The 24,544-nt window shown below is 27.0% G+C and overlaps 3 protein-coding genes and 2 non-coding genes across 6 annotated transcripts; 3 read left to right on the forward strand and 2 right to left on the reverse strand.

The window, feature by feature from the left end:
- Positions 1–3,587: 3,587 nt before the first annotated feature.
- LOC132928959 (protein dj-1beta-like) lies at positions 3,588–6,481 on the reverse strand. Of its 2 annotated transcripts, XM_060993942.1 has the most exons (6): positions 6,320–6,481; positions 6,008–6,185; positions 5,641–5,796; positions 5,167–5,236; positions 4,935–5,054; positions 3,588–3,772 (listed from the first exon to the last, which is right to left on the reverse strand). In XM_060993942.1, exons 2-6 carry the CDS (start codon positions 6,095–6,097, stop codon positions 3,651–3,653), a joined length of 558 nt encoding a protein of 185 aa, XP_060849925.1. In that variant the 5' UTR covers positions 6,098–6,185; positions 6,320–6,481; the 3' UTR covers positions 3,588–3,650. The 2 variants fall into 2 exon arrangements, with proteins under 2 accessions (XP_060849925.1, XP_060849918.1); XM_060993935.1 differs by lacking the exon at positions 6,320–6,481 and having other exon boundaries at positions 6,008–6,250.
- A 503-nt stretch (positions 6,482–6,984) lies between these two features.
- Positions 6,985–11,095, forward strand: LOC132928952 (probable phosphoglycerate kinase). The gene is made up of 7 exons (XM_060993921.1): positions 6,985–7,259; positions 8,704–8,907; positions 9,561–9,905; positions 10,052–10,190; positions 10,259–10,515; positions 10,670–10,869; positions 10,998–11,095. The coding sequence occupies exons 1-7, from the start codon at positions 7,198–7,200 to the stop codon at positions 11,036–11,038; spliced, it is 1,248 nt and encodes a 415-aa protein (XP_060849904.1). The 5' UTR covers positions 6,985–7,197; the 3' UTR covers positions 11,039–11,095.
- A 1,507-nt stretch (positions 11,096–12,602) lies between these two features.
- Positions 12,603–17,844, forward strand: LOC132917563 (protein CLP1 homolog). The gene is made up of 9 exons (XM_060978353.1): positions 12,603–12,758; positions 12,929–13,074; positions 13,590–13,751; positions 14,513–14,741; positions 14,814–14,984; positions 15,830–16,020; positions 16,812–17,034; positions 17,107–17,200; positions 17,274–17,844. Exons 2-9 carry the CDS (start codon positions 12,967–12,969, stop codon positions 17,386–17,388), a joined length of 1,293 nt encoding a protein of 430 aa, XP_060834336.1. The 5' UTR covers positions 12,603–12,758; positions 12,929–12,966; the 3' UTR covers positions 17,389–17,844.
- A 1,082-nt stretch (positions 17,845–18,926) lies between these two features.
- Positions 18,927–19,088, reverse strand: LOC132918764 (U1 spliceosomal RNA). Its single transcript, XR_009660559.1, has one exon. It is a non-coding gene; the product is annotated as a U1 spliceosomal RNA (small nuclear RNA).
- A 2,342-nt stretch (positions 19,089–21,430) lies between these two features.
- On the forward strand, positions 21,431–21,593 carry LOC132918762 (U1 spliceosomal RNA). The gene has a single exon (XR_009660557.1). It is a non-coding gene; the product is annotated as a U1 spliceosomal RNA (small nuclear RNA).
- Positions 21,594–24,544: the final 2,951 nt, after the last annotated feature.

The following is a 24,544-nucleotide window of genomic DNA, read 5'->3' on the forward strand; positions in this document are numbered from 1 at the left end:
AAATTTGATTTTATATTATGACCGTTTTGTATTATTAACATAATGGTTGTACATACTTTTGCAGTTCTGCACCTTCTGAGCGTAAGCAGTGTCCTACGTTTTATTTAATTACTGAGTACCTATTATAATTATATAATATATACGGATACTCTTCAAGTTTAAAACTTAATTTCAAGTTTTTTCTATTAGCATATATATAATATATATATTTAAAATTGGATACAAATAAACTAGGTAGTGCACATGGTATATACATAGTTTATACAAAGGTCACACTATTGGAATATTTCACACGTACCTACATATAAATAATATTATATGTGAAAGGGAAAACGTAAATATAATCATTAATAATAAACTACGCGAACAAAACGATTCCTACTGTGAGGGACCGACGTGGGTTGTGTAAAAATGGTTGGCCCGGCGAATTGACAAAACAAGTCTAGACGCGAGTTTACACACACACACACACACACACATATTATATATATATATGCATATAATAGGTTAGGTATTCACCATACATAATGCGTGTAATATGATGCATTAATAATTCTGCGGTGTGCAAGCGTAAAATTCAAGTACTTATGTGTATATATATATACAATATACACGAAATATCACCTAAATTCGACAGAAGGGACTCCTCGGCACAATTGATGAATGGCAATACCATCTTAGGTGGCTTCAAGTTTGTGACAATCTGCAGTCTGCACAACCCATTTGTAAAAACTATATCAAAAAAGAATAATAAAAAAAGGGGCAATCGTCGATCTCGTGACAAAACCATAATATAAGATACCCGGAAATCTGCTTTTGACCTACAACAGCAGCAATGCAACATAATCGGTCAACCGAAATTCCATAATCCATACGCACTGTATTCCCACGGATGTCGATATAACAAATAAGGACATTTTTTTTTGTTCTTTTTCGCTACTTGTCACTATTATTGACTGCTGTAGTTCCGTTCTAATAATAGGTACTAATGGATCGATAATCTTTTGTATTTCGCACAGAATCCAAGTTAACACTATCATGAATATACCTAATATATTATTTATATATTATGCTGTCAAGCATTTGATATATTAAGCAATAAGCAGTAAGTATCTATATAATATATATATATACAATTATTATATTATATAGTCGTACAGATGAGAATATCATCGGTTTGTGCCGTGTGATGTGATTCCCACACCAATAACCTTTTTCCTTTAAAATATCTATGGTTATGAAAATCATATAATATTCCCTCAGGCCTCAGTATGTCCTTATACTAATCGACTTTTTTCTTTTTTCATATCTCGATTATTGGCCATTCAAATTTAGTAAAAAACAATGTTTTCAATGGTTATTAAAACTAAATAAATATCCGAATTGCGTCTTACGTAATTTAATGCAAATGGATTAAAGCGAATTCACTCAGGCTAATAATATTTTACTCTTTCTAGTCTATTAATGATAAGAAAGCCGATAAGCTCCATAATTTCTAACAAATAATACCTAATTTTGAGTTTATAAAAAAATGAGTTGTAAAAATTGACCTATAACATTAAAATTGTTATTTAATTAATATTATTATTTTGAATTTAACTTTGTAGGTATGTATATATTATAACGTAACCATAAGTCTCACTTTCAAGCTGTGCAAAAATATTTCGATCTGAAAAATGGCAATCTGCATTGCATTGTATCAAAAAAGAGCACGTATTTAATTAAACTACAAAGAAACTGCAACAGAAAACATTGGTATACCTACGTACACATGTATCGTGCACGATTAAATATTTATTATTTATATTATTTTTAATTACTAATAAATATTATTTCACTTATTTAAAATAATTTATTTTAATCTATTCAATGTTATACTACAATATTATTACATTTTTGTCATTTTATACAAAAAAATTATGTTTTTCCTATTACCTATAAATGTATAGACGTCCCGATCAGAAGGGAAAAACTATATTCACGCTATGCGTATACAAATATGCAATTATTATATTGTACTTGTGTCTTTTAATTAATTTGACCATGTGACATGTGTAATATGATTACCATTAAGATATTGAAATATATTATTGATTTGTTCCATAAAAGATGTACAGTAGAACCTCGATTATCCGTCCCCCGATTAACCGTCTTTCTCGGTTAACCACCAGGTCACACTTGCATGGAATACTTACGGGTTGCAGTAAAATCTTATCGCCTTGTGTATGAGTAGGATATAAATAATAATATATATAACCCGAAACTTTCCGGCAATATCTACTATAAAAAAAAAATAGTTACGCGATAGGTACATGTTATGAGTATATACTCGTATATATATATATATATATATATATTATGTGTGAGATAAAAACAGTTAATTGCGATAGTGATTGCATTTTGTTTTTGAAAAATCAGTAAGTTATATGTTACACGTGTGTTCGTTTGCTTGACTGTTCGAATTTTTAATCTCTTTGTATGCAAATATTTTAAGTATGTCATGATTACTAAAAAAAAATAATAAATAACGTGTATGTATCTTTAAAAAAAAATTTGTTGCTCGCTTAACTGTCTTTTCGATTATCCGTCAAAACTCTGGTCCCGAGACTGATGGTTAATCGAGGTTCTACTGTATATACAAATAAACTATTATGACTTATGAGTTGACTGTAATAATAATTTTCTAAACTAAAAATTGATATTTGTATATGATGTGTAAAAAATTAAATTATTTTACATTTTTATTATCTCATTTTATTTACACGTAAATATGTTATTTTGATAACAATGATAACCAATGTATGTTTAGACATAACCGTCAATGATATCTGAATTCGGACCACAACTTGGTATCACCGTTAAATTGTGTATTTGACAGCCAAGTATTAGAATATAGCTCTGTCCTGTGGGGACTTGGACACTACTACAGCTATAGGTTTCTAATAAATTTAAGAGCCCAATATACATTTTTGAGGTTTGCCAGTTATATTCTTAAAATAGGTTTCTTTCCCTACATGATTAGGTACTCAACTGTATGTTGGCACACCTACACATAGTTTCTGTAGTCAATAATAGGCATAAAACTAATTTAACATTAATTAAAAAGGTACTAAATGGTAAAATTGATTCTTTTACGTAATTGTCTCAAATTAACTTTAAAACACTTTCTCACATCTGATGTTGATCTATTCTATTCCATAACCCAATATTTAATTTTTATTATGACAAAAACAAACAACTTTGTCATTGCATCTTACAAGCTAATTAGGACCCTCATTTTCTTTTACTTAAACGTTTGAATTGCTTTAATACGATTATTTATTATTGTGTATATTATTAATATTACTTGTTCTTTATAAAAGCTGTATGGCATTTATTATTTTATTAAATAAATAGATAAAACCCAATCAACATTTTTATAAAAAATGATTAGCCGTTCAAAATATATACCTATCTAAATATGATACATAAACCTTATACCAGTAATACAATTGATTATAAATATTTATAATGATACTATAGTAGTATGTCGACATATTGTTAATACAGTTTCTAATATTTCGGTAAGATAAAACATGATCAGCGTATAGCTTTCTGTTCAGTTTTATTTTTTCTCTTTATACAGTTATTGAAAAAAAAATAATCATATTTTAAAGAGGATAAAGAATGCCTTTAGCAACTTTGTCTTTTTCTTCATTACCAAGCAATACTTCTACTAGAGTTAATCCAAATTCAACAGCTGTAGCAGGTCCACGACTGGTAACCAAATTTCCTGCAATATAAGAAAAAAAACATGTCAAAAATGCATCAACTTTTAAAATTATATGAAAAAAAGTCCTATAATAGATTTTCTTACAAATATAATACATACAAATAAATGCCAAACATATTGTAAAAAAATAAAATAATAATACAATAATACGACATAAGTTTATATAATATGTATAAACTTCTCTAGGGTAAACATAAAAGAGTTTAACAAAAATGGTTAGATATTATGGAACAGCATGGAATATGGAATTAAGACTAAAGCATATTTTCTAGAATAGCTGATAAGAATAATCAATGATTGTGTTTAAGACAATTCGTCCTAAACACAATCATTGAAAAATCCTAAGAAATTAAAAATCAAATATTTTGTTACTTTATATTGTATTAATTCTATGAATAAATAATTATCTATTAAAAATGTTTATCTTGTTACTACTTTATGCTTAAATTATTATTTAATCTTAAGTAACCAAAACTATTTTCTTTTGGGGGGGGGGTGCTAGCACCCCCCCCCTAATTGCGCCAATGTCGACTTGTATGAGAATAACTTTTATTTACAATGTAAATCATAGCAAAAATTACTTAGATCTGATATCAAAGGCACATACTTAAAGAATTGATAGTTTGTGGCGTCCTCTGAGGTTAAACATTATAAAAAATATGTGTGGTACAACTCTAAATTTGCTTCCAAGGTATAATATTTTAAGTTAATACTATAATTATATATATATATTAATTATAAATAAAAGTGACACATTTAATGAATTTTAGAGAGACAAAGGTACAAGTATTTTAATATTTATTTTATTTCTATTTTCTACTTATTTTTATGTTTCTAATTATTAATAATAATGGAATGAATAATGAAATGACAACGAATAGTTGATTAATTCTTAGTAGTTGATTTATTTTTAATAATATATTATTTTTTTATAAGACTTTATGTTCAACATTAAACCACTTTTACAAAAATATATTGTCTAAAATCTAAATATACTTGTTGAGCGGTAAAAACAATGTAAAGTGCATACAACAAGATAGCCATAAAAATAATTCACTATTAAAAAGAAACTGCCAACAGGTCTTTATTACTATTTCATTTTTTATAGTAGGATTGGTATTAAACTAAACTTGTTAAGCTGTGTAAAATATTTTAATCTTACCATCAACTACTGTACTCTCTTCTTTGTATTGGTAAGAACCCTCTATTTCACTCTTAACAGTTGGATAAGATGTCAATGATTTTCCTTTAGCAATTCCGTGTTTGAATAACACAAATGGAGCTGTAAATGTTATGGTTATTATTTTATTAGTTTTCTTATATCTGTCATATTTAATGATAATAATATGAATAGAAGTATCAAATATAATATAAATTATTTTGTAGAACATTACCAGCACAAATAGCAGAAATGACTTTATCAGATTTTTCATGTGCAAGTAAAATTTGTCCAACTACATCAGCCTGAAAATTAAAAATGTATGTTATAACAAGTTTTCAAAATCTTCAGTATTGGACACAATTGACTATAGATACACAAACTTCCTTAATTCTAATATTATAAGAAATATATTATTAGCTACATGCATAGAAAATATCTAAATAATAAACATAAAAGTCTTTTTTGTGTCTTTGTAATTGCATTTTTAATATTAAAACCACTTGGAAAATATGATCAATGCTTTTAGTACAGTAATAAAATGATTATACTTAATGTAATATTTTATAAAAGATAGGAAATATTTTCAACAGTGCAATTTTTTTAAAAGCAAATTACTTTATTCAAACTGAACCTTATTGGAACTAAATGTTCCATCATCATAATAAGATTTAATATTTTAATTTGATTGAAAAAACTAAAAACTTACTGAGGCTAATGTCTTATATGATGGACCACCGGGTATAACAACAGCATCAAATATTTTATTTTTTACATCTCCCAATTTAGCATCAGTTTTAATCAGTAGATTTGATTTAGTCTTCACATATTCAGAATCAGCTACATCAGCAATTGTAACAGCCACCTTTATAACGAGAATAATATATACTTAATACAACTTGAATATATTATTAAAAAAGGATTAAATTATGTTTTATTATTATCTTCCATTAGTTCTGCTATCAACAATAATTAAATAATAAATTTGTGTGTTAGATAATATAGTACCTATATAAATTTAAAAACAAATTACTTCAACTTTTTATTTATACATTAAATTATATGAGCAATATTACATTAGCACGGCGAAGGATGTCGACGGGTGCAACTAATTCAAGTTCTTCACTACCTTCTGCTACAATGAATAAAGCGGTTTTTTGGGCCATTTCACAGCAAGTTGTTGAGAATTTTAAAATGAAAAAACTGTTTTGTTGAACGGCGAGAGCAAATAATTGTTTGTGAACTTTGATCGGGCTGTAACCAGAACAATATGGTTTAGCAAATATGAACAGTTTATGAAGCATATCAAAACTATTTAATTAATTAAGCAAACAGTTAAAAGTTGAATTACAGAGAATCAGTTAATACTTTGGGGTTATTGCAGTTACCTGAGGTGACCTATTCGGTTGTCAGCTTGCACTCTCCAGGCTGCAGCTTTCGAAGAACTTTTAAACTTCAATTTGTTAAAATTTGTTAACCTTGAAAGTCAAAACCACGGATATAGATACTATAGATATCCGTGGTCAAAACACTCAAAACTAATAGATAACAAACACCGGTTGTCATCAAAGAAATATTATAATTCAGATTTATTATCTATGGTCATTACACACACTTGCTGCCATCTATCGATAATTTATTTTTAGATATTTTCCGCGTTTCAGTTTATACTATTTATTATATTAATTCATTTTAATCTGAGGTATCTATTATTAACGATTTTAGAAAAAATACAAATTGTAAAAAGTTTAATTTAAATTTCAGAAAAATAATTACGTGAAGTACAATCGATTTTTCAGGGGCTTTTTAGCGTTATCGGGCGAATCTGTAATTACCTACCGATAATCGATAGAATGAAGAGCCTGACAGCCAGTGGAAAATATGAATAATTTAATAATAGAAAATTTGAACAAATTAACAACTAATATTATTTTATTGTTTGACAGTGTTTATAAAAATCAATAATATTTGATTTACTTCATCATTGAAGTACTTCCTCGTAAGAGTTTATTCTGTTGTCGTTAAATAATAAACACGAGTGTCCAAAGATTCCGCGATTGTCCGTCACGGTTTGTCAAGGGCAAATGATAAGAACAATTTATCGATTTTAAACTTTCCTGGTTTCGTTCCGTTTACATAAAGCCGACACTATATTCTTCATTTCTCGTCTCTTCACTTGCCCTTCGAGACCTCGAGTACCTTCCTCGATTTCTCGTATTCAACATTTTTCAATTTTGATTGATAATTACAATAATTACAACTAACAATGGCACTTAACAAATTAAGCATCAAGAGTTTAGAAGTAGCAAACAAACGGGTTTTGATCAGGTAAATATAATTTGTTAGGTAGGTTTATTATGTGAATGTCTGTAGTAAGATGACTTGTTAAATGGCAAATAGTGTACTTGCCATTTGATGTAGAAAACAAGTCATCCTTTGAAGTCAAACCATTGAATGTTTATAATATTATTGTGTCTTGATAATATGAAAGGTCAAATAACTAATACCTACCAATTATTTTCTTTTTTTTTGCAATTTATCATTATTTATTAATTAATTTAAATTAAAAACCTTTTCATTTTTCAGTTTGTTTCTATGTGATCAATCTCTGTAACTTAACAGATTGGGGACTACTTAAAAAAATTATACCTAATACAACAGATTATAATTAAATTATTTGTTATAAGACTATTATATAGTAATTTAAGTAACATAGGTTGAGGTCTAGTCTAGATAACCTAAAACTTTAATTTATAAATATATAACCTAATCAAATATGGATGTAACATAATGATGTATATCTAGGTACCTCTAAATTATAACTATTAATGATTATTAAAAACCAATTGAATAACTAATTCACACAATATCTATTTCAATTTCCAGTAAACTGTAATTTTTTCAAAACTGACATTTTGGTAGATGATTTAAATGGTATTTCTATACATGCAATTGGTGATTTGTTATTAATTTAATAACAAATAAAACAAACCGTTAAAATATTTTTCACATGTAACCAATGTTTTCTAAAAATGATTTGTGTTTAATTTTAAACAAATTCATTGCATTTGCCATTTACTAATGTTGCAAACATTTACTACATAATATGAAGCCACTTTTAGTGATTAGTGATCTCAAATAGTAATTATCTAGTTTATATAATAAAATGCAATAACTCATTTCTTAAGGCTTAAATATACATTATTTAAATGTTAAAGCGGAAATATACAAATTAAAATTAATTTTGTATTCAAAGAATGCCACACCCACACGTGTTTTGTCTTATAGTCTTTCAATTTAATGTTCAGTAGATCCAATTTTGTGTAATAAGCTTTAATATTAGTGAATTGATGTATGATCAAATTTAAAATTAAGAACATTATTTGTGTTTTATCGTGAATTTTTATGATATTGAAAGTTTTAAGCAAGTATTTCAAAATATCATAAAAATAACCACAAGAAAATACTTGTATGTTCTAACCTTTAAGTTTAATAAAAGATCAATTCATTCCAAAATGGTTATTACCTAAACATATTACCTGTAAACTAATATTCAGAAATTTACACATTTATTAATCTTAACACCTCCAACACAAGTACTATTTAAAGGTGTGCAATTTAAAAATATCTCAAGTCTACCTGTAATATATCTTGAAAAAAATTTTTTTTCTTATATTGTACATTTATAAAAAAATATCATTTAGGCATAATTTATCGTATAAAGTTAATAATGGTTAAAACTAAGTAATAACATTATATTTTTATATTTCAGAGTTGATTTTAATGTTCCATTAAAGGATGGAAAAATAACCAACAACCAACGTATTGTCGCTGCATTAGATAGCATCAATTATGTCCTTGAAAATGGTGCCAAATCTTTAGTTCTCATGTCTCATCTTGGACGTCCAGATGGATTACCAAATTCAAAGTACTCAATGAAGCCAGTTGCCGAAGAACTCCAGAAACTTCTTAATAAGTAAATCATCTTCAATAGTGTTTTTGTTTGTATATATATAAAAATATTGAAAATGAGCTATTTAATCAGTGTTATATATTTTGTGTTAAACCAGTTCTAAAATGCGGTTAAAAACTCAACATATAATATTACATTTTTAATAAGATTTATAGCATATGACAGTATTTCCCAACCTTTTTGTAATGGCTACCCACAAATTTACTGTTTGTTGGGTGTGTGACTCCCTATTAAAAATTAAAAATTGCCTAGGTTTTTATATTATTGTCAAGATAGTTGCCTAGTTAGTTTACGAATATCGCAAATTGTGACCCATAGATTGGGAAACACTGGCATATTAAGTTATTAAGTTCAAAAATCCTCGAATAACAGTGATATAGTAGACCTAAATTTTCTTGAAAAAAGTGAATACAGTATATATTTTTTTAATTGTTATATTATTTTTCAACGTTCTTATAGTTAAAGGTTATAAACTTATACTTTATAGTTAATTCTTATGTTGTCTTTAATTCTTTATTTTCCTTCATTCCTTTTAGAAACAAATCCTTATCCTCAATTATGAAAGAATGTTTTGATCATATAAATAAAGATAAAAAGTAATTAATTATTTGTGAATTATATTTTTAAATAATTATACATTACACTTATTATTTTAGGAATGTTACATTTTTGTCTGACTGTGTTGGGTCAGAAGTAGAAAAGGCTTGTGCAGATCCTGCTCCTGGTTCAATATTTCTTTTGGAGAATCTTCGATTCCATATTGAAGAAGAAGGAAAAGGTGTAAATGCTGCTGGAGAAAAAACTAAAGCTGACAAAGAAGATGTGAAAAAATTCAGAGAGTCATTACAGAAATTGGGAGATGTGTATGTTAATGATGCTTTTGGTACTGCACACAGAGCTCACAGTTCTATGATGGGTGAAGGTTTTGAAAAGCGTGCTGCCGGCATCTTATTGAACAAAGAGCTCACTTATTTTGCTAAGGCTTTGGATAATCCTGAAAGGTATTGAATTAAAATTTTTTTTCATCCCCACTCTTAATTATTAGTATATGTTATTATTAATTGGTAATATGTCTTTATAAATGAATAAATTAAATTGCTTATTGTAATATATAATGAAATCATTTGATATGTTTGTTACATTATAGGCCTTTCTTAGCTATCTTGGGTGGAGCTAAAGTTGCTGATAAGATTCAACTTATTGAAAATCTTTTAGATAAAGTTGATGAAATGATTATTGGAGGAGGTATGGCTTATACTTTCTTGAAAGAGTCAAAGGGCATGAAAGTAAATATAATAAATAATAAAATTAAAGTATTAAAAATATTTTTTAATTCTTTCAAAATGTATTCTAGATTGGTGATTCTTTGTATGATGAAGCTGGAGCCAAAATTGTTGGAAAATTATTAGATAAAGCTAATGCTCGCAATGTTAAAATTCATTTGCCAGTTGATTTTGTCACTGCTGATAAATTTGATGAAAATGCTAATACTAGTTCTGCAACTGTCGAAGAAGGAATTCCCGAAGGTTGGATGGGTTTGGACTGTGGACCAGAATCTAGGAAACTGTTTTCTGAACCTATTGCTCGTGCTAAGGTCATTGTATGGAATGGGTAAGAAATTATTAAGAATTTAATATTAGGTTAAATTTTAAATTAAGAAACTGGTTTCTTAAGATTTTATTATTTTTTTTTATATGAATTTAATAAAAAAATTAACAACTTATTGGTTTCTCTACATGTGTTTATAAATTAATTTTTTTATTAGGCCTGCTGGAGTTTTTGAGTTTGATAAATTTGCATTTGGAACTAAAGCTTTAATGGACGATGTTGTTAAGGCAACTAAAAATGGAACTGTTACTATAATTGGAGGTGGTGATACTGCAACTTGTGCAGCTAAGTGGGGAACCGAGAGTCAAATAAGCCATGTTAGCACTGGCGGTGGTGCAAGTCTTGAACTACTTGAAGGTAAGTTTTTATTAATAATTTTTGAAATATAATAAATGATTATAATTATAATATTATTGTAATTATAATTATATTTAATTGATAATAATTTAATTTCAATTTATTAATAATTTTTTTTTTTTTTTTAGGAAAAGTCTTACCTGGAGTTGCAGCTTTGACTGATGCATAATTTTTTTAAATATTCCTGGCCTGTTTATCATTTATAATACAATATGTGGCTTATTTATGTTCATTTGTTTTTATATTTACCTTTATTTGTCCAATTATTGTGCATGTGGATTTTAATTTTCTAAATTTAAAGTCCTGTTGTTAAATATGTTATATTATTCATTATTTGTTTACTTTCCATGGAATAAATATTATAGTTTCATAGAGTAAATTCAAAAAATCTACTTAGTTATTTTATATAACTTTGTTAATTTTTAAATTAGTTAGTAAAAGACTTGAGCAATAATCAGTACATTGAATTATTATTATTTTTATTTTCTATTATATAATAAAAACCTATTCGGCTATACAGTACACAGATAAAAACCAATTAAATATAGTAGCTTTTGTTATTCTTTTGGTATAAATATTTTAAAAATGTAATATTAAATAGAAAATATTAAAATAATAATATATATTACTATAAGTTTCAATTTTTAAGTCCCCACTATCATTATTTTTTTATTTAGGTAGGTACAAAAAAGTAGGAATTAAAATCATTAGGTAGAGGAAAAATATTCTTTTTATGTATTTACTTTTTTAATTACAAATAAGAATCCATATATCAAGTATTCAGTTATAAATTAAATTATTAAAATGTTGGTATACATAGACGCAACTAGAGCTTTATTTCTGGGTAAGCTAAATTGATATCAGCATCATGTGGGGCTTTGCCCCTACACCAATAGTATTGATTATTGACATTAACATAAAAAACTGGGTGGGCTTTGCCCCCCCAAGCCCCCCCCATTATGTAGATATTTTAAGTTAATAACTATAAAGTTCTCTATGACTATTAATAGTATAATACAGGCAATAAAGCAATTCCTTTTCCCTGGGCCATGGTAGTGTAGAACTGGGCTGTGGACTATTTAATATTAACATTAATAATGTATATATTTAAAATAAAATTGTTATATATTTTATATACATATAGGTGTGGTATTAGTTATTAGTGGACTTCAAAGATTTTTTCACAAAACTGATGGTATGCACAACTAAAATGGTTGAAACCACTGATATATTGGGGTAATAGATTATCAAAAAATTTGATGTTTTAATTCGTATTTATTAAATTGGAAATCAGAATTTCAAATTTTTTACTTGTGGTCTTATTATTACACTCATATCCAGCATATTTAGGTATATAATATGTATCGTGTATCATATGATCGTTAATCAATCAGCGTAAAAAATCAATTTAGCTTGGAAAAAGACGATCGATTGAAATATAAGGTTGATATAAACTATATAGAAAAATATAAATACCTTTGATAATTTTCAAATTTCCCATAATTATTTACTAAATTTATTATTATTTAATAAATAATTTTATTAAATTTGAAAATCATTAATTTCCGCCATCAGAAAAGATAATGGATTATAGAATAATTCGTCATTTTAACCGATCGGTATGCATATACGTATACCGGGTATAAGGTCTATGTCGGTAAGTAAATAAAACACGCTTGACGTTAATAATTGATAAGTGATAACAGGTTATTTAATATTTATTGATAGTGATAGACGTACAATAGTAAGTTGTACATGCTTTTCAACTTCTGTTTAATCTTTGAATTTTAATGAAAAATAAAGTTTTTTAATTTATTCGTTTTACGCCATCTCCAGAGTGCATACGATAGTTAAACCTCAAATTATTTTATGTTATGATCACATTAACTGTAAGTCTATTTTTGAAATAAATAATGAATCAATTTTTGTTAGATGACAACAATTCTTTTACTAGTATAACATATTGTATATTGTTTCTATTCAGAAGAGTATTCCGATTAGACCATATCGAGTTGTTTATTTTCTTATTATACTTAGATTTTTCTCTGTGTGTTTTCAGTGCTTTGTATAAATATTGAATAAACATACATTTTAATCATGTCGGAGAGCGTAGAGGTTCAAATTGAAGATCAGGAGTTCCAATTGGAACCTGACAATGAACTTCGATTTGAAGTCGAAAACAAAAACGAAACAGTTGTGTTAGAAGTAAGTACCACCTTTAGTTTTAAATATAAATGTAGTATTTATTGATTAATAAGGCTATTCGTTGTCAATAATAACATTTGGTACCAATACCTGATTTTAATGTGAGGTAGTATTAAAAATAAAAATGTTCACAACTTTATATATATTCATTTTAAATTTTAATATATTTTATATAATGGTAGTATGGTATTGTATTATATTATATTTATGTGAATTATTATATTAAGTGATATAATATTTTAATAATTATCTGAGTAATTATCCAAATAAAAGAATTTTAGTAACTGAAAAAGTTTTAAAATAATCATGTTATTGTTAAGTACCTAACATATTTTGTTATTAATTGTATTTGTAAAAAATAATATGAATTTAAAAATTTAAATAGAATGTGTAGTTAAAAATAATTGAGTAATATATTTGTTTTAAATATTTTTTATTTTTACACCAAGTGTGAAAATCCTGAATCATTTATGTATAATATATTAAACATGTATAAAATGTAACAATTTTTTTAGTTGAAAACTGGGCTAGCCGAAATTTTTGGAACAGAATTAGTAAAAGGTAAATCTTATACGTTTTATTTTGGAGCGAAAATTGCGGTGTTCACATGGCAAGGATGTTCATTAAAGTTACGAGGAAAGAAAGGAATTAGTTATATATCTAAAGAGACACCAATGGTAATAATAATAATAATAATACATTTATATTAATATACTTAATGAAGATTACTTATTTTTGTTATTTATTATTTATTTTTTTATATAATATGATGTTTATGTATGTTTATAAATTAATTTTTTAATTTAATATTAAAACGTAGTAGAGTTTTTTCAAATTTACTTAATAATTTCATTAAGTATTTCATTATCTGTATTTATTTAATTTTCTTAAAATTTTTTATGCGTGAAAGATCAATTAATTTCATTAAAAGCTAATACTTGATTGGTTGTACTTAATGTAAATTTATTATGTTACACCTAGATCAGACAAAGTAAACAAATAGTATACTTATTCTTAAAGGCATTTTTTAAACTTTAAATTCTTCAAATATAAAAAAATAACGTATTCAAATGTTTTTAGTGTTCATTGATTAGATAATATAAAAGGATTGCTGTAAGATAAAATAAAAAACATTTTTGGATAAATTCTTATAGTTTAAAACACACATCTAAATGTCTATAATTCAATGTCTGGTTGTTAAATAATTTATTTTAGTTATTTATTTTTAGCTTTCTTTAAACCTTAAAATAATCTTTGAAAATAAAAATAGCTAATATATTTTAATACTAATCAATTGGATGAATACAATTAATTGATAAACTAATAAAAGAGTTTGCTAGAGTTAAATCAAATAATTCATTATTATTATAGTTATGAATGTCTGAATCATTATCTATTGGTAATTGTGTACAAATTCTAAGCATAATTTATCTTTTAGATGTTTTATTTAAATTGCCATGCATCGTTAGAACAACTACGAGTAAAATCAGAAAAAGAAAAGATAAGAGGTCCTGTTACAATGGTAGTTGGACCAACTGATGTGGGTAAATCTACTCTTTGTAGAATACTACTAAACTATAGTGCACGGATGAATTCTCTTGGTCGTAGACCCATCTATGTAGACTTGGACCCAGGTCAGGGACAAATATCAGTTCCAGGAACAATTGGTTAGTATTGATGAAGAAATTAAATTCTTTAAAGTTGGCATTAGTCCTAATGTGAATAATAATAATTTGTAGGAGCAGTCATGGTTGAAAGGCCAGCTGAAGTAGAAGAAAGTTTCTCCCAAGCAGCTCCACTAGTTTATCATTATGGACATACAAACATGAGTATTAATTCAACGCTATACAACACTTTAGTATCTCGTATGGCAGAAGTTATTCATCAACGAATGGAGGACAATCCTAGAAGTAATTTTTATCTATTACAAATCATTTGAATTTTTAAATGTTATATTTATCTCATTTACATTCATTGTATGTAGTTAGAAAGAATATTTTAAAAAGATATGCGTTTGGTATGGAATTTATCAAATATTGGCTTAATTGTAATTCCTCAATATTACTTACAAAATGAATTCAACACCACACTGCATTTTGTGAATAAATACTAAGTAAAGGGTATAGTTTTTATTAATTTTTTTTTTCATGATATCAGCTTATTTATAATTATAATTGAAGAATAATAATAATTAATAACTAATAAGCATCAAGAATAGAATAGCACACATAAAATTTGACTTATTATCGATTTTTATGATTTGTAAATTTAAAAAGAAATTAACAATGTTAGTTTGTCTATATAAATACAAACAATTAAAATTATATAGCTGATTCATTTTGCATATTCAATAACTAAATAATAATTTATTGTATTTTTCATATTAGCAAAAATCAATACTCTAGTATATTTTTATTAATTATTATTTTTTTTGCTATTTTATTTTAATATTTTTTTTATTTAATACTTGCTTACATTTAGTGGGTTTTCAAATATCAATTTAGAGATTTCCTTAAAGTTTTATTTTTAATTGTTTAGTATTTCATTATAATTTTATTGAATGTATTGCACTTAAAAATTAATAGATTTTGTCAAATATAGATTAAAATATTAAATAGTAATTACTAATTTTAGTTGATAAATAATTTTTAAAATTGTTAGTGTTTTTTTTTCTCTTTCTTTCTATGTTTAATACTATTGTGATAGTAAATATAGAATATATTTTTAATTTATGTATTATATTTTATTTTTGCAGTTAACTGTTCTGGATTAATAATTAACACATGTGGTTGGGTAAAAGGCAAAGGTTACCAGCATTTGACTCATATTGCACTTGCTTTTGAAGTTGAAGTTATTCTTGTGCTCGATCAAGAAAGATTATACAATGAACTAGTGAGAGATATGCCATTATTTGTCAAAGTTGTACTTTTACCAAAAAGTGGTGGAGTAAGTAAAATCAAGGAAATTATTAGATACTTATCGGTTGATTGTGACTATCTATACTAATGTTTCTCAACCTTTGTATTGTGGCTACACACTATTAAAAATTTTCATACTTTGTGACACACAATAAAAAAAAAATAAGAATAATTACCTATTAATTTTTGTAAATATAGTGTCAACAAGGTTCGTGCATTTAATATTTCTAAAATATATATTTCTTTAGAATGATTTGAATTTGTGTCCCATTTATTTATTTCTTTGATAAAATACTATGGTCCATACTCTACGTAAAAGTTAATATGTTTTTTTTTCATGGTAAATCCCAAATTGTTGAGATAAAAATATATGTTCGTTGGCAGTTGTAGATCTCTTTTATATGCCTAAGTTTTGTTGGGCAGCAATGTTATTGCTCTATGTAGGTATTAAAATATGTATACAGTAATTAAAATATTTTTAAAGTTTTTGAACATACAGTATACAAGTATGCAACACTAATTCTATATTGTATAATTAAAACTTAACAAATCAAATTATAAAAAAAAATTCCTTATTGACTCATAAATAATCTAATAATTAAATCATATGTTTAATACCTACATTAATATTACTATGTTAAAGATCAAAACTAATTTAGTTTAATGATTACTATTTTGTAAAATTTGATTTATCATTAACTGTATTAAATATATTTAATTTAATTAAACTTTGCATATTATTATATATGAACATTATGAACTAATAAAAATAATTTTAGTATATATTAAAATAAAATTATGATATTATTTTATAATTAGGTAGTTGAAAGAAGTAACAAATTTAGGTTGGAAGGTAGAGAGGCACGTATTCGAGAATTCTTTTATGGTAGTCCTAGGAATGTACTTCATCCACACACCTGTGAAGTAAGGTTTTCTGATATAAAAGTATATAGAATTGGAGCCCCGCCCATTCCAAATACGTTGATGCCATTAGACATGCAAAAAACTGATTTAGAGACAAAACTTGAACCTGTTACTCCAGGTAAATATCAAAATAATTTTGTGCATTGCATTTAAACTATACTTAATTTAACTTTTTTAAAAATTTTTATAGGACCAAATATGATGCATCACATATTAGCTCTAAGTTTCAGTACAACGGTAGAAGAAGACGTTGTTAGAACTAGTGTGGCAGGTTTTGTCTGTGTGTAAGTACTGTTTAAAAATAAGAAACATTCCATATAATATAATGTTTTAATACATTTTTTTCTATTTCACTAGAACAAATGTTGACACCTCACGACAAATGTTAACTCTTTTATCACCTCAACCAAAACCTCTGCCTGAAACAATTTATCTCATGTCAGATGTACAGTTCATGGACAACAATGCTTGAAGCTGTGTAATTGAAAAGAGCCAGAAAATATTTTATGTGTTAATAGAAATACAGTTAATTATTATTTTTTTAATACATACTATATATTTCTTTGACCTTAAGTTTTAATAATTCTCAGTATAATATAATGTATATATTTATATTAGATGTAATCCTTGAGCTGAGGTTTTATTTTTCCTTAGTATAATAAAGGACTTATAATTAATATTCAAAAAATTATATTAACCATAAGTGTCATTTAATATAATATTATTCACTTTATACAATGTTCAGTAATATACATGTATAGCCATGTTAATATTTAAAATACTACTTTTAATTATTATAAGTAATGTAAAACTATTGTTGTCATAAATTATGTATATCTACAAGTAAGTGTTTACACATTTTTTAAACTGTTTTTTTTTCTGTGTAATGACATTTTTAAGTATTTAAATACAATTTAATATTTCTATACTTGATAACAATTTTTATTTTTGCAATAATTGATGACAAAATTCTAATTGTTAAATATAATCGTGAACTATTGATAAAACATATTCTTAAAATGATGAAAAATCGTTTTTTTATGATTTTTTTGTATTCTTGAAGTAAAATCATAGAATATAATAATTTTGAAGTTTTAATGTATCGCCGTATCGGTCTTATGTTTTAAAACTTAAATCAATATTAAATTATTTATAAACTGATTGATGAGGTTTACTCACAAAATTATTATTCTCTATAATATTTATAATAAGTGATTTTCTCTTAGTTTCAAAAATAAAATGGTTTTTATGTCAATAAAATTTGTTTACATTGTGTGAGGCTAAAAATATAATACAAATACTGGACAACATCGTCCTCTGAAGTTAATATCATGGTTATACAATATATCTTTAACTGTAATTAAAACTTATTAATTTTTTGTTAAATCACTGTTTATACATTGAACCATTGAAGTAATTATATATATCCTTTAATGTAGTTGATAAAAACCAAACATATGTAATAACTTAAAATCTCACTGCAGCTAAATGTAGATAGTGTAATTAGTAGGATTAGTATAAAAAGTATGTAGTTATTATTTTAAATTTTTAAACACATTAACAGTTTTATAATCAGAATTCACTACCTATGTATATGTGATGTTAGTGTTACCTAGATGGTAATTAAAAATAAATAAATAAATTTAATTTTAACCGAGTTAAGTTAGTTTTGCTCTATATTAACTTTTGTAGTTGAACATATTGTCTGTGAACTTTAAGTTTAATATTCTAACTTAAGTTATTCGTTTTTTTTTTCATATAACTATCTACAGCGATTTCAAGAAATTTTTATTGAATATATTTACGTTGTATACTTCGAGCGGATACAGAAGATGCCATCAAAGTATTAATTATTCTCGAACATGAATAAATATTCCGGTATTGGAAAAGAAAAACGTATATTGTAAGTTGATTTGTACCAATGACTTATGTGATGTGATATAAGCACAATTATTACAATCAATTACTAATAATTTTTTCTTTAATTCGTATTTTCACATTAGAGATTAGGTGGGACGCGCGAACGCGATCCCCGCTACCAAAAATTACGCGTCCGAGGTATTCGCATTAGGAATACTCGCAGGGGTCAACCAGCCCGGTGTGCAATGGGCAAGTCTCGTCCTGGAGGAACCGCCTCGTTGATCACGGTTAACCTCGACGCCAAGTAAGTATGCCGCGCGGGTGTAAAAGCGTCGTACTTATGACGGCAGGCTTCCGCGCGACCGTTGCGGAAGCGTCTGGTGCACCGACCGCAACGTAGTGCAAGGCCAACGGTTTCCGGTCCGACCACTGCCGTATGAGACATATATTCGACATAGGTCTGCAGAGTCTGAGATGCCGGCCACACGCCGAGTACGTTTCCCGTGGCCGGAATAACGGCCACGGCCTGTCGGCTGCACGCGTCCCAAAACGATCGCGTCTGTCGGCGCCATCTACCGGCCTCGTTCATCGAGCTCCGGACGCCCGCTCGTCGATCACAGGTCTCGTTATTAGTCCACCAGATCGTTTTCGACGACACGACCAACGTAGCATGATTACGGGTTGCACGTTCTAATATTTTAATATTTATCCATATCATATTATACTTATTTAAATAGTGTGCTATTATTCATTAGTAGACACTAGACATTTTTGAAACTGACGACGACTTGTTCAGTAAATTTTGTTTTTATAAATCATTATCAATTATCTAATCGTAGGGTTTGCTGCAAGTCTGACAAGGCCACTTTTTGAAACTTTTATAGTGAATATGTTTAAATTTTATAATTTATTGTTATATTTAATTTTTTTGAAAGTTATTCTTTTTTTAAATGTTAAGTTCATTGAAAAATACTGAACACTATATTGGTTTGTCTATGTTTTGTACACATTTAAAAAAATGAATTGAATTTGAACCGATATGGATTAAAGGATTTATCTGTTTTTTCCACAATTATCACTTTTTGTTTTTTTATACAAATATTAATTTATGCTACTTATTTATAATAAAACAAAACCATATTTTACATTAACTAAATTGTGGGATGCATGTATACTATTAATTTTATTACCCAATATCATACATGATTATACAGTTAAAGTATTTCTCACAAATATAAGAATATAAGATAATTTTGATTCATGGTTAATATTAATAAATCATCTTTAAAAATACAATAATAATTGACAAGCATTATGTTAGGTACCAAAAATCTGCCCCCCTTAACGGTGAGGGTTCAACACTCCTATATCTGAAGTTTTTTGCATTATGGTTGAATGGCAACATATAACATTTTCCTCGTAATTGTGAATATTATAAAATTGTCAAATTATGATGATTAAATATGATCGAGTAAGGTAAAAGATAAAAATGTGTATTTGATGGTTATAAAATGTTAGATAATAGAATTACAAGGCAGTATTATCGCGTAAGACATTTTGTAGATACATGTTATGAGCGGGGAAGTATTATGAAATTGAAACTAAATTTGAGAATGTCATGAAATTGAATTTCTAGATCTCGTTTTAATTATCTTACAAATTACAATTATAATTTAATTTCAAGAATTACTTTTATAAGAATTATCATATGAACCGTGAAGAATAATATTTTTCATTCTTTTGATTCTTATTAATATTAATATTACACTAAATACTGAAACATACGAGATTTATTCGATATCAACCTAAGTGTGAAATTAATAATTAATTAATAATTTAATTATTAATTTATTAAATTAATTTTAGTTAAGGCTAACAGCTAAATGTTACTAAAACAATGAATGTTTCTTGTTGACGAAACAGATTTCTTTGATGGAAAATGTAATAAAAAAAAACGTTTTGCTTGGATTATGATTTCCTACGTTGCCGCTAGATGGCTACACAGTGTACGTGAAATATTGGAAAATTAGAAAAATTATTTTTAAAAACAATTGTTATGATTTTCACAGATTTAATAACAAATTGTAATAATATTGTTGTTATAATACATATTATTATTATGTGTGCGGTCATTTACACTATTACATCAAATATTAATATTATCGTGTAGGTATTCTATGCGAACAGCACGAGCAGCTCTAATGACGGATAACTTTTGTAGTGACTTGTTTAGGTACGTGGAAATTCGTTTTAAATTGAAAAAACGTGGTCGTAGCGTCATCGTACAATATCAAGTATTAGGATTTTACGATTTGTCAAGTTAATTCGACTGTTGTGGCGGATTCACTAACTACTAAGCGTTTAGAGGCAGATTTTTTCGTTGCGAAAATCAGCCATCAGATGGCGCGCCTGTTGGTAATCGTTTGAAGCTGATCGGCGGCCGACGGACAACGGCCCAGAAATGTGTACTTTGAGCCCTAGAAATGGGCTCTGAAAATTTGGAAGTTAAAAACTAACACTGAAAGTATTGAAAAGGGGTACCGGGTAGGTGATCAAAGTTTCTATGTGAAAACGGTTGACGGGTTTTTTGGCGCGCTGCACACGTCGGTAGGACACTGAATGGCATATAATGTCTGCCGTCGGTCTGATCGAGCATACTTACCTGGCGTGGAGGTCAACCGTGATCAATTAGGCGGTTCCTCCAGGGTGAGGCCCGGTCATTGCACACCGATTGGGTTGACCCCTGCGAGTATCCCTAATGTGGATACCTCGGACGCATAATTTTTGGTAGCTGGGACTGCGTTCGCGCCGTCCCTTACAATCTGATGATATTTTATTTTTCAATAGACATAGAGTTATTGCTCCCTGTCTGGTAGGAAGGCTCTTACTGAGTTCTCGTAGCGGTCTCCTTATTATCCGTTGACGCGCCCGTTATTAGTAATTATTCAGAATTTATCGGCGTTACGAACCAGGTTTGACGGAGATTAACATTATATTAGGTAGGCGCGTATCGTACGCGTGCGTTTTTCGTTTACATTGATTGAGTTCATACGCGCCATAGTCGAAGTGGCGCGTATATGTTTAACCACTGTAACTGAAAACGCGCGCGTACGATACGCCGCGTATGACACGCGCCCATGTGAAACAAGCCTTCCGTTTTATTTAAATCCCTATACGTTTGTTTTATTTAAGTAATTGTAGTTTAGTGATTTTTTGTCATTGTAATTTGTTTTTTACATGCTATCGCTGTATTATTATATGACATAAAATCTTATTGAAAATTAAACGTAAATCCAAAAAAAATTTAATTTTTAATATTATGAATTTATACTAAATAAAAAGCAATTCCATATAATTAATACATTTATAAATTGTATTATACTTAACTTCTATATTTAACTTTCACCTTTAAAATAATGATTAATGATATATTATTTTAAACTATTATCATATTATCGTAATATAGCTTATAGGAAAACAATAAAAAGCATAAAGACGATTACTAAAGTCTGTTAGAAGTACCTTGTTTGTTATGCACTGCGCATCGGCGTGATATTTGCATAATGCACAAACAAACGTGCGTGCAATGAATGAAAAATCGTCGAACGATGCAAACATTGCAAACAGCGTCTGGGACCCTGTTCACGAAAGTATACAATAAATTTCGAAAGTAAGAAAAATTCTAAAATAGCATCATGGAATATAAAATTTTAAAATATAGTAATTAGGTGTACGATTTAGATAGACGATGGGCTGAAACGCAGAGCCACAATATAGTAAGTAGATTGCATATAGTATATGGTATTATCGTAATATTAAACAATTCAAAGAATATGAAAAAAATTTATGAGTCGTTATAAAATTATGACTGATGAGTAAATACATTTTTCGCTATAAAAACATAGAACACTGATTTCATGTATATGTGATCGTAATCGTGTAGTTATCGTTTTAAAACTCCGTTTAGATCGAAAGAAAGTATATTATCGTAAATCATAATATTATAAAGAGTTTTATAATAGTCAGTAAAATTAACGTTTACATTTTTTTCTTCTATAGAAAGCGGTTCTCATTATTCGACAAAAATATTTTTGCATAAATAAAAATTGTAAAATAATATAAAATATAGGTAAGTGCATTTATTTGTTTAAAAAATTGTAATTATTTTAATTATAAAATATATGTACTCATCTGTTAATAAAATGCAATACGCCTACATAATGTACACGTGTTCCGCGTTCATCATTATCGACTATAATTATATTTCGACGTTGTTATTTTCAAAATTTTATTTTTAAATTTGTTGACCACTGTTTTTTTATATGACGAACGAGATGAATAGTGTGTATATAGTGTGTATATAGTTGTGCATGAAAGAAATTAAAAAAATAATCGTGGCCAAAACTCAAATCGAAATTTTAATTATTTACAAGTGTAGGACCACGCTTAAAATTCATATTTTCATTAACTGCTATTTATCACCTTATATTCATTACAGGCCAAGTTTACAACAAAAAAGGTTAACGCTGGCTAAATTTTCATTTGCTTGGGAAAAAATAATTGTTTAAATACATAAATACATTATTCACTATATTTAAGTCCTAATAGTCCTATTTTTAAGTTTTTATGCTAGCTATTACTATGAGACCAGAATTCATTATGGCGTGTAAGTAGGAAAGATTCGTACTTGATGGGTACGTACTTTAAATTGCCTATGCCAAGCTCCGAGTACAAGATATATTCTGTTTGTTGTATATTGTAAATAACTATAACTATAGAATAGATGGCGCCATATGTTTCATAATAACAATTATATTATCTCATTCATTATAAATTTCTAATAATTACTTAATAATATTATCGATATTATAATCTATATAATATATTGTATATTTTAAACTTAATAATTATTAATTATTATATTATACATATTATAAAGGTTTTTTAAGGGTTAATGTGGGTAGAAAATACATTGATTAATAGATAATATATTATTATGTTATCTACAAATTACTTATTACTTTAATAAATTATTTAATAATTAATTTAATTTGTAAAACGATTCCAAGCGTAGAAAGTCTGTCAGTCTATACGGCTAGGTACATTACTATACGTATAACGTATAACTCTAATTTATTACAGAAGGTGATTCAACAAACAGATTTATAAATTGCTTGTAGTAAAATATAGTTATTATTATATTTAAATCAATTAAAAAGCCAATAATACCTACCCTCTCTTATTTATCTATTATTTAACTTTGTTTCGTCGTTTGGTGATTTTCAGCCGTTCGTCATTCGGACCGTTTCCGTTCATTTTCGTCGTCAGCTTGCTGTATCGTCGCCATTCAATTATGGATTTGGAATTTAAAGATGTTGAAAAACTTTGTTTTTGTTAATATAAATAAATAAATATTACATATTATGTAATTATATAGGTGTACTGTTTAAGCTTTAAGCGTATTATCTATTATAGTATTATACTTAGTACACAATGATTAAAAAAGTCAAAACTGTTATTAATCAATGGACATCAATTGACATTATACTTTAAATATATATAAATATATGATATAAATTCTGGTCTATCCTATGTACATATAGTTTATTTTTTACATAAAATAAATTCTTGTTGACCAATATATTATACTATATTATGAAGTAACAATAGAATAAATAATAGGTTCACTACCAAGCACATTTCTTTTTTCAGTAGAAAATTTTTTATTTATTTTAGTACAACAAATATAAAGTACTAAATAATAACAA

The sequence above is a fragment of the Rhopalosiphum padi genome, chromosome 1 (genome assembly GCF_020882245.1).
Source record: "Rhopalosiphum padi isolate XX-2018 chromosome 1, ASM2088224v1, whole genome shotgun sequence".
Classification (NCBI taxonomy): domain Eukaryota; kingdom Metazoa; phylum Arthropoda; class Insecta; order Hemiptera; family Aphididae; genus Rhopalosiphum; species Rhopalosiphum padi.

Bases quoted from the DNA above. Each gene is read 5' to 3' on its own strand.
- LOC132928959 (XM_060993935.1), bottom strand. From the start codon at position 6,235: ATGCTTCATAAACTGTTCATATTTGCTAAACCATATTGTTCTGGTTAC. The intron at 5,797-6,007 runs GTAATATTGCTC...CTCGTTATAAAG, and splicing joins ACATCCTTCGCCGTGCTAAT to GTGGCTGTTACAATTGCTGA. The intron at 3,773-4,934 runs GTAAGATTAAAA...CTTATATTGCAG, and splicing joins AGAGAGTACAGTAGTTGATG to GAAATTTGGTTACCAGTCGT.
- LOC132928952 (XM_060993921.1), top strand. From the start codon at position 7,198: ATGGCACTTAACAAATTAAGCATCAAGAGTTTAGAAGTAGCAAACAAA. The intron at 7,260-8,703 runs GTAAATATAATT...TTTATATTTCAG, and splicing joins AACAAACGGGTTTTGATCAG to AGTTGATTTTAATGTTCCAT. The intron at 10,870-10,997 runs GTAAGTTTTTAT...TTTTTTTTTTAG, and splicing joins AAGTCTTGAACTACTTGAAG to GAAAAGTCTTACCTGGAGTT.
- LOC132917563 (XM_060978353.1), top strand. From the start codon at position 12,967: ATGTCGGAGAGCGTAGAGGTTCAAATTGAAGATCAGGAGTTCCAATTG. The intron at 14,985-15,829 runs GTAATTTTTATC...TTATTTTTGCAG, and splicing joins AATGGAGGACAATCCTAGAA to TTAACTGTTCTGGATTAATA. The intron at 17,201-17,273 runs GTAAGTACTGTT...CTATTTCACTAG, and splicing joins GTGGCAGGTTTTGTCTGTGT to AACAAATGTTGACACCTCAC.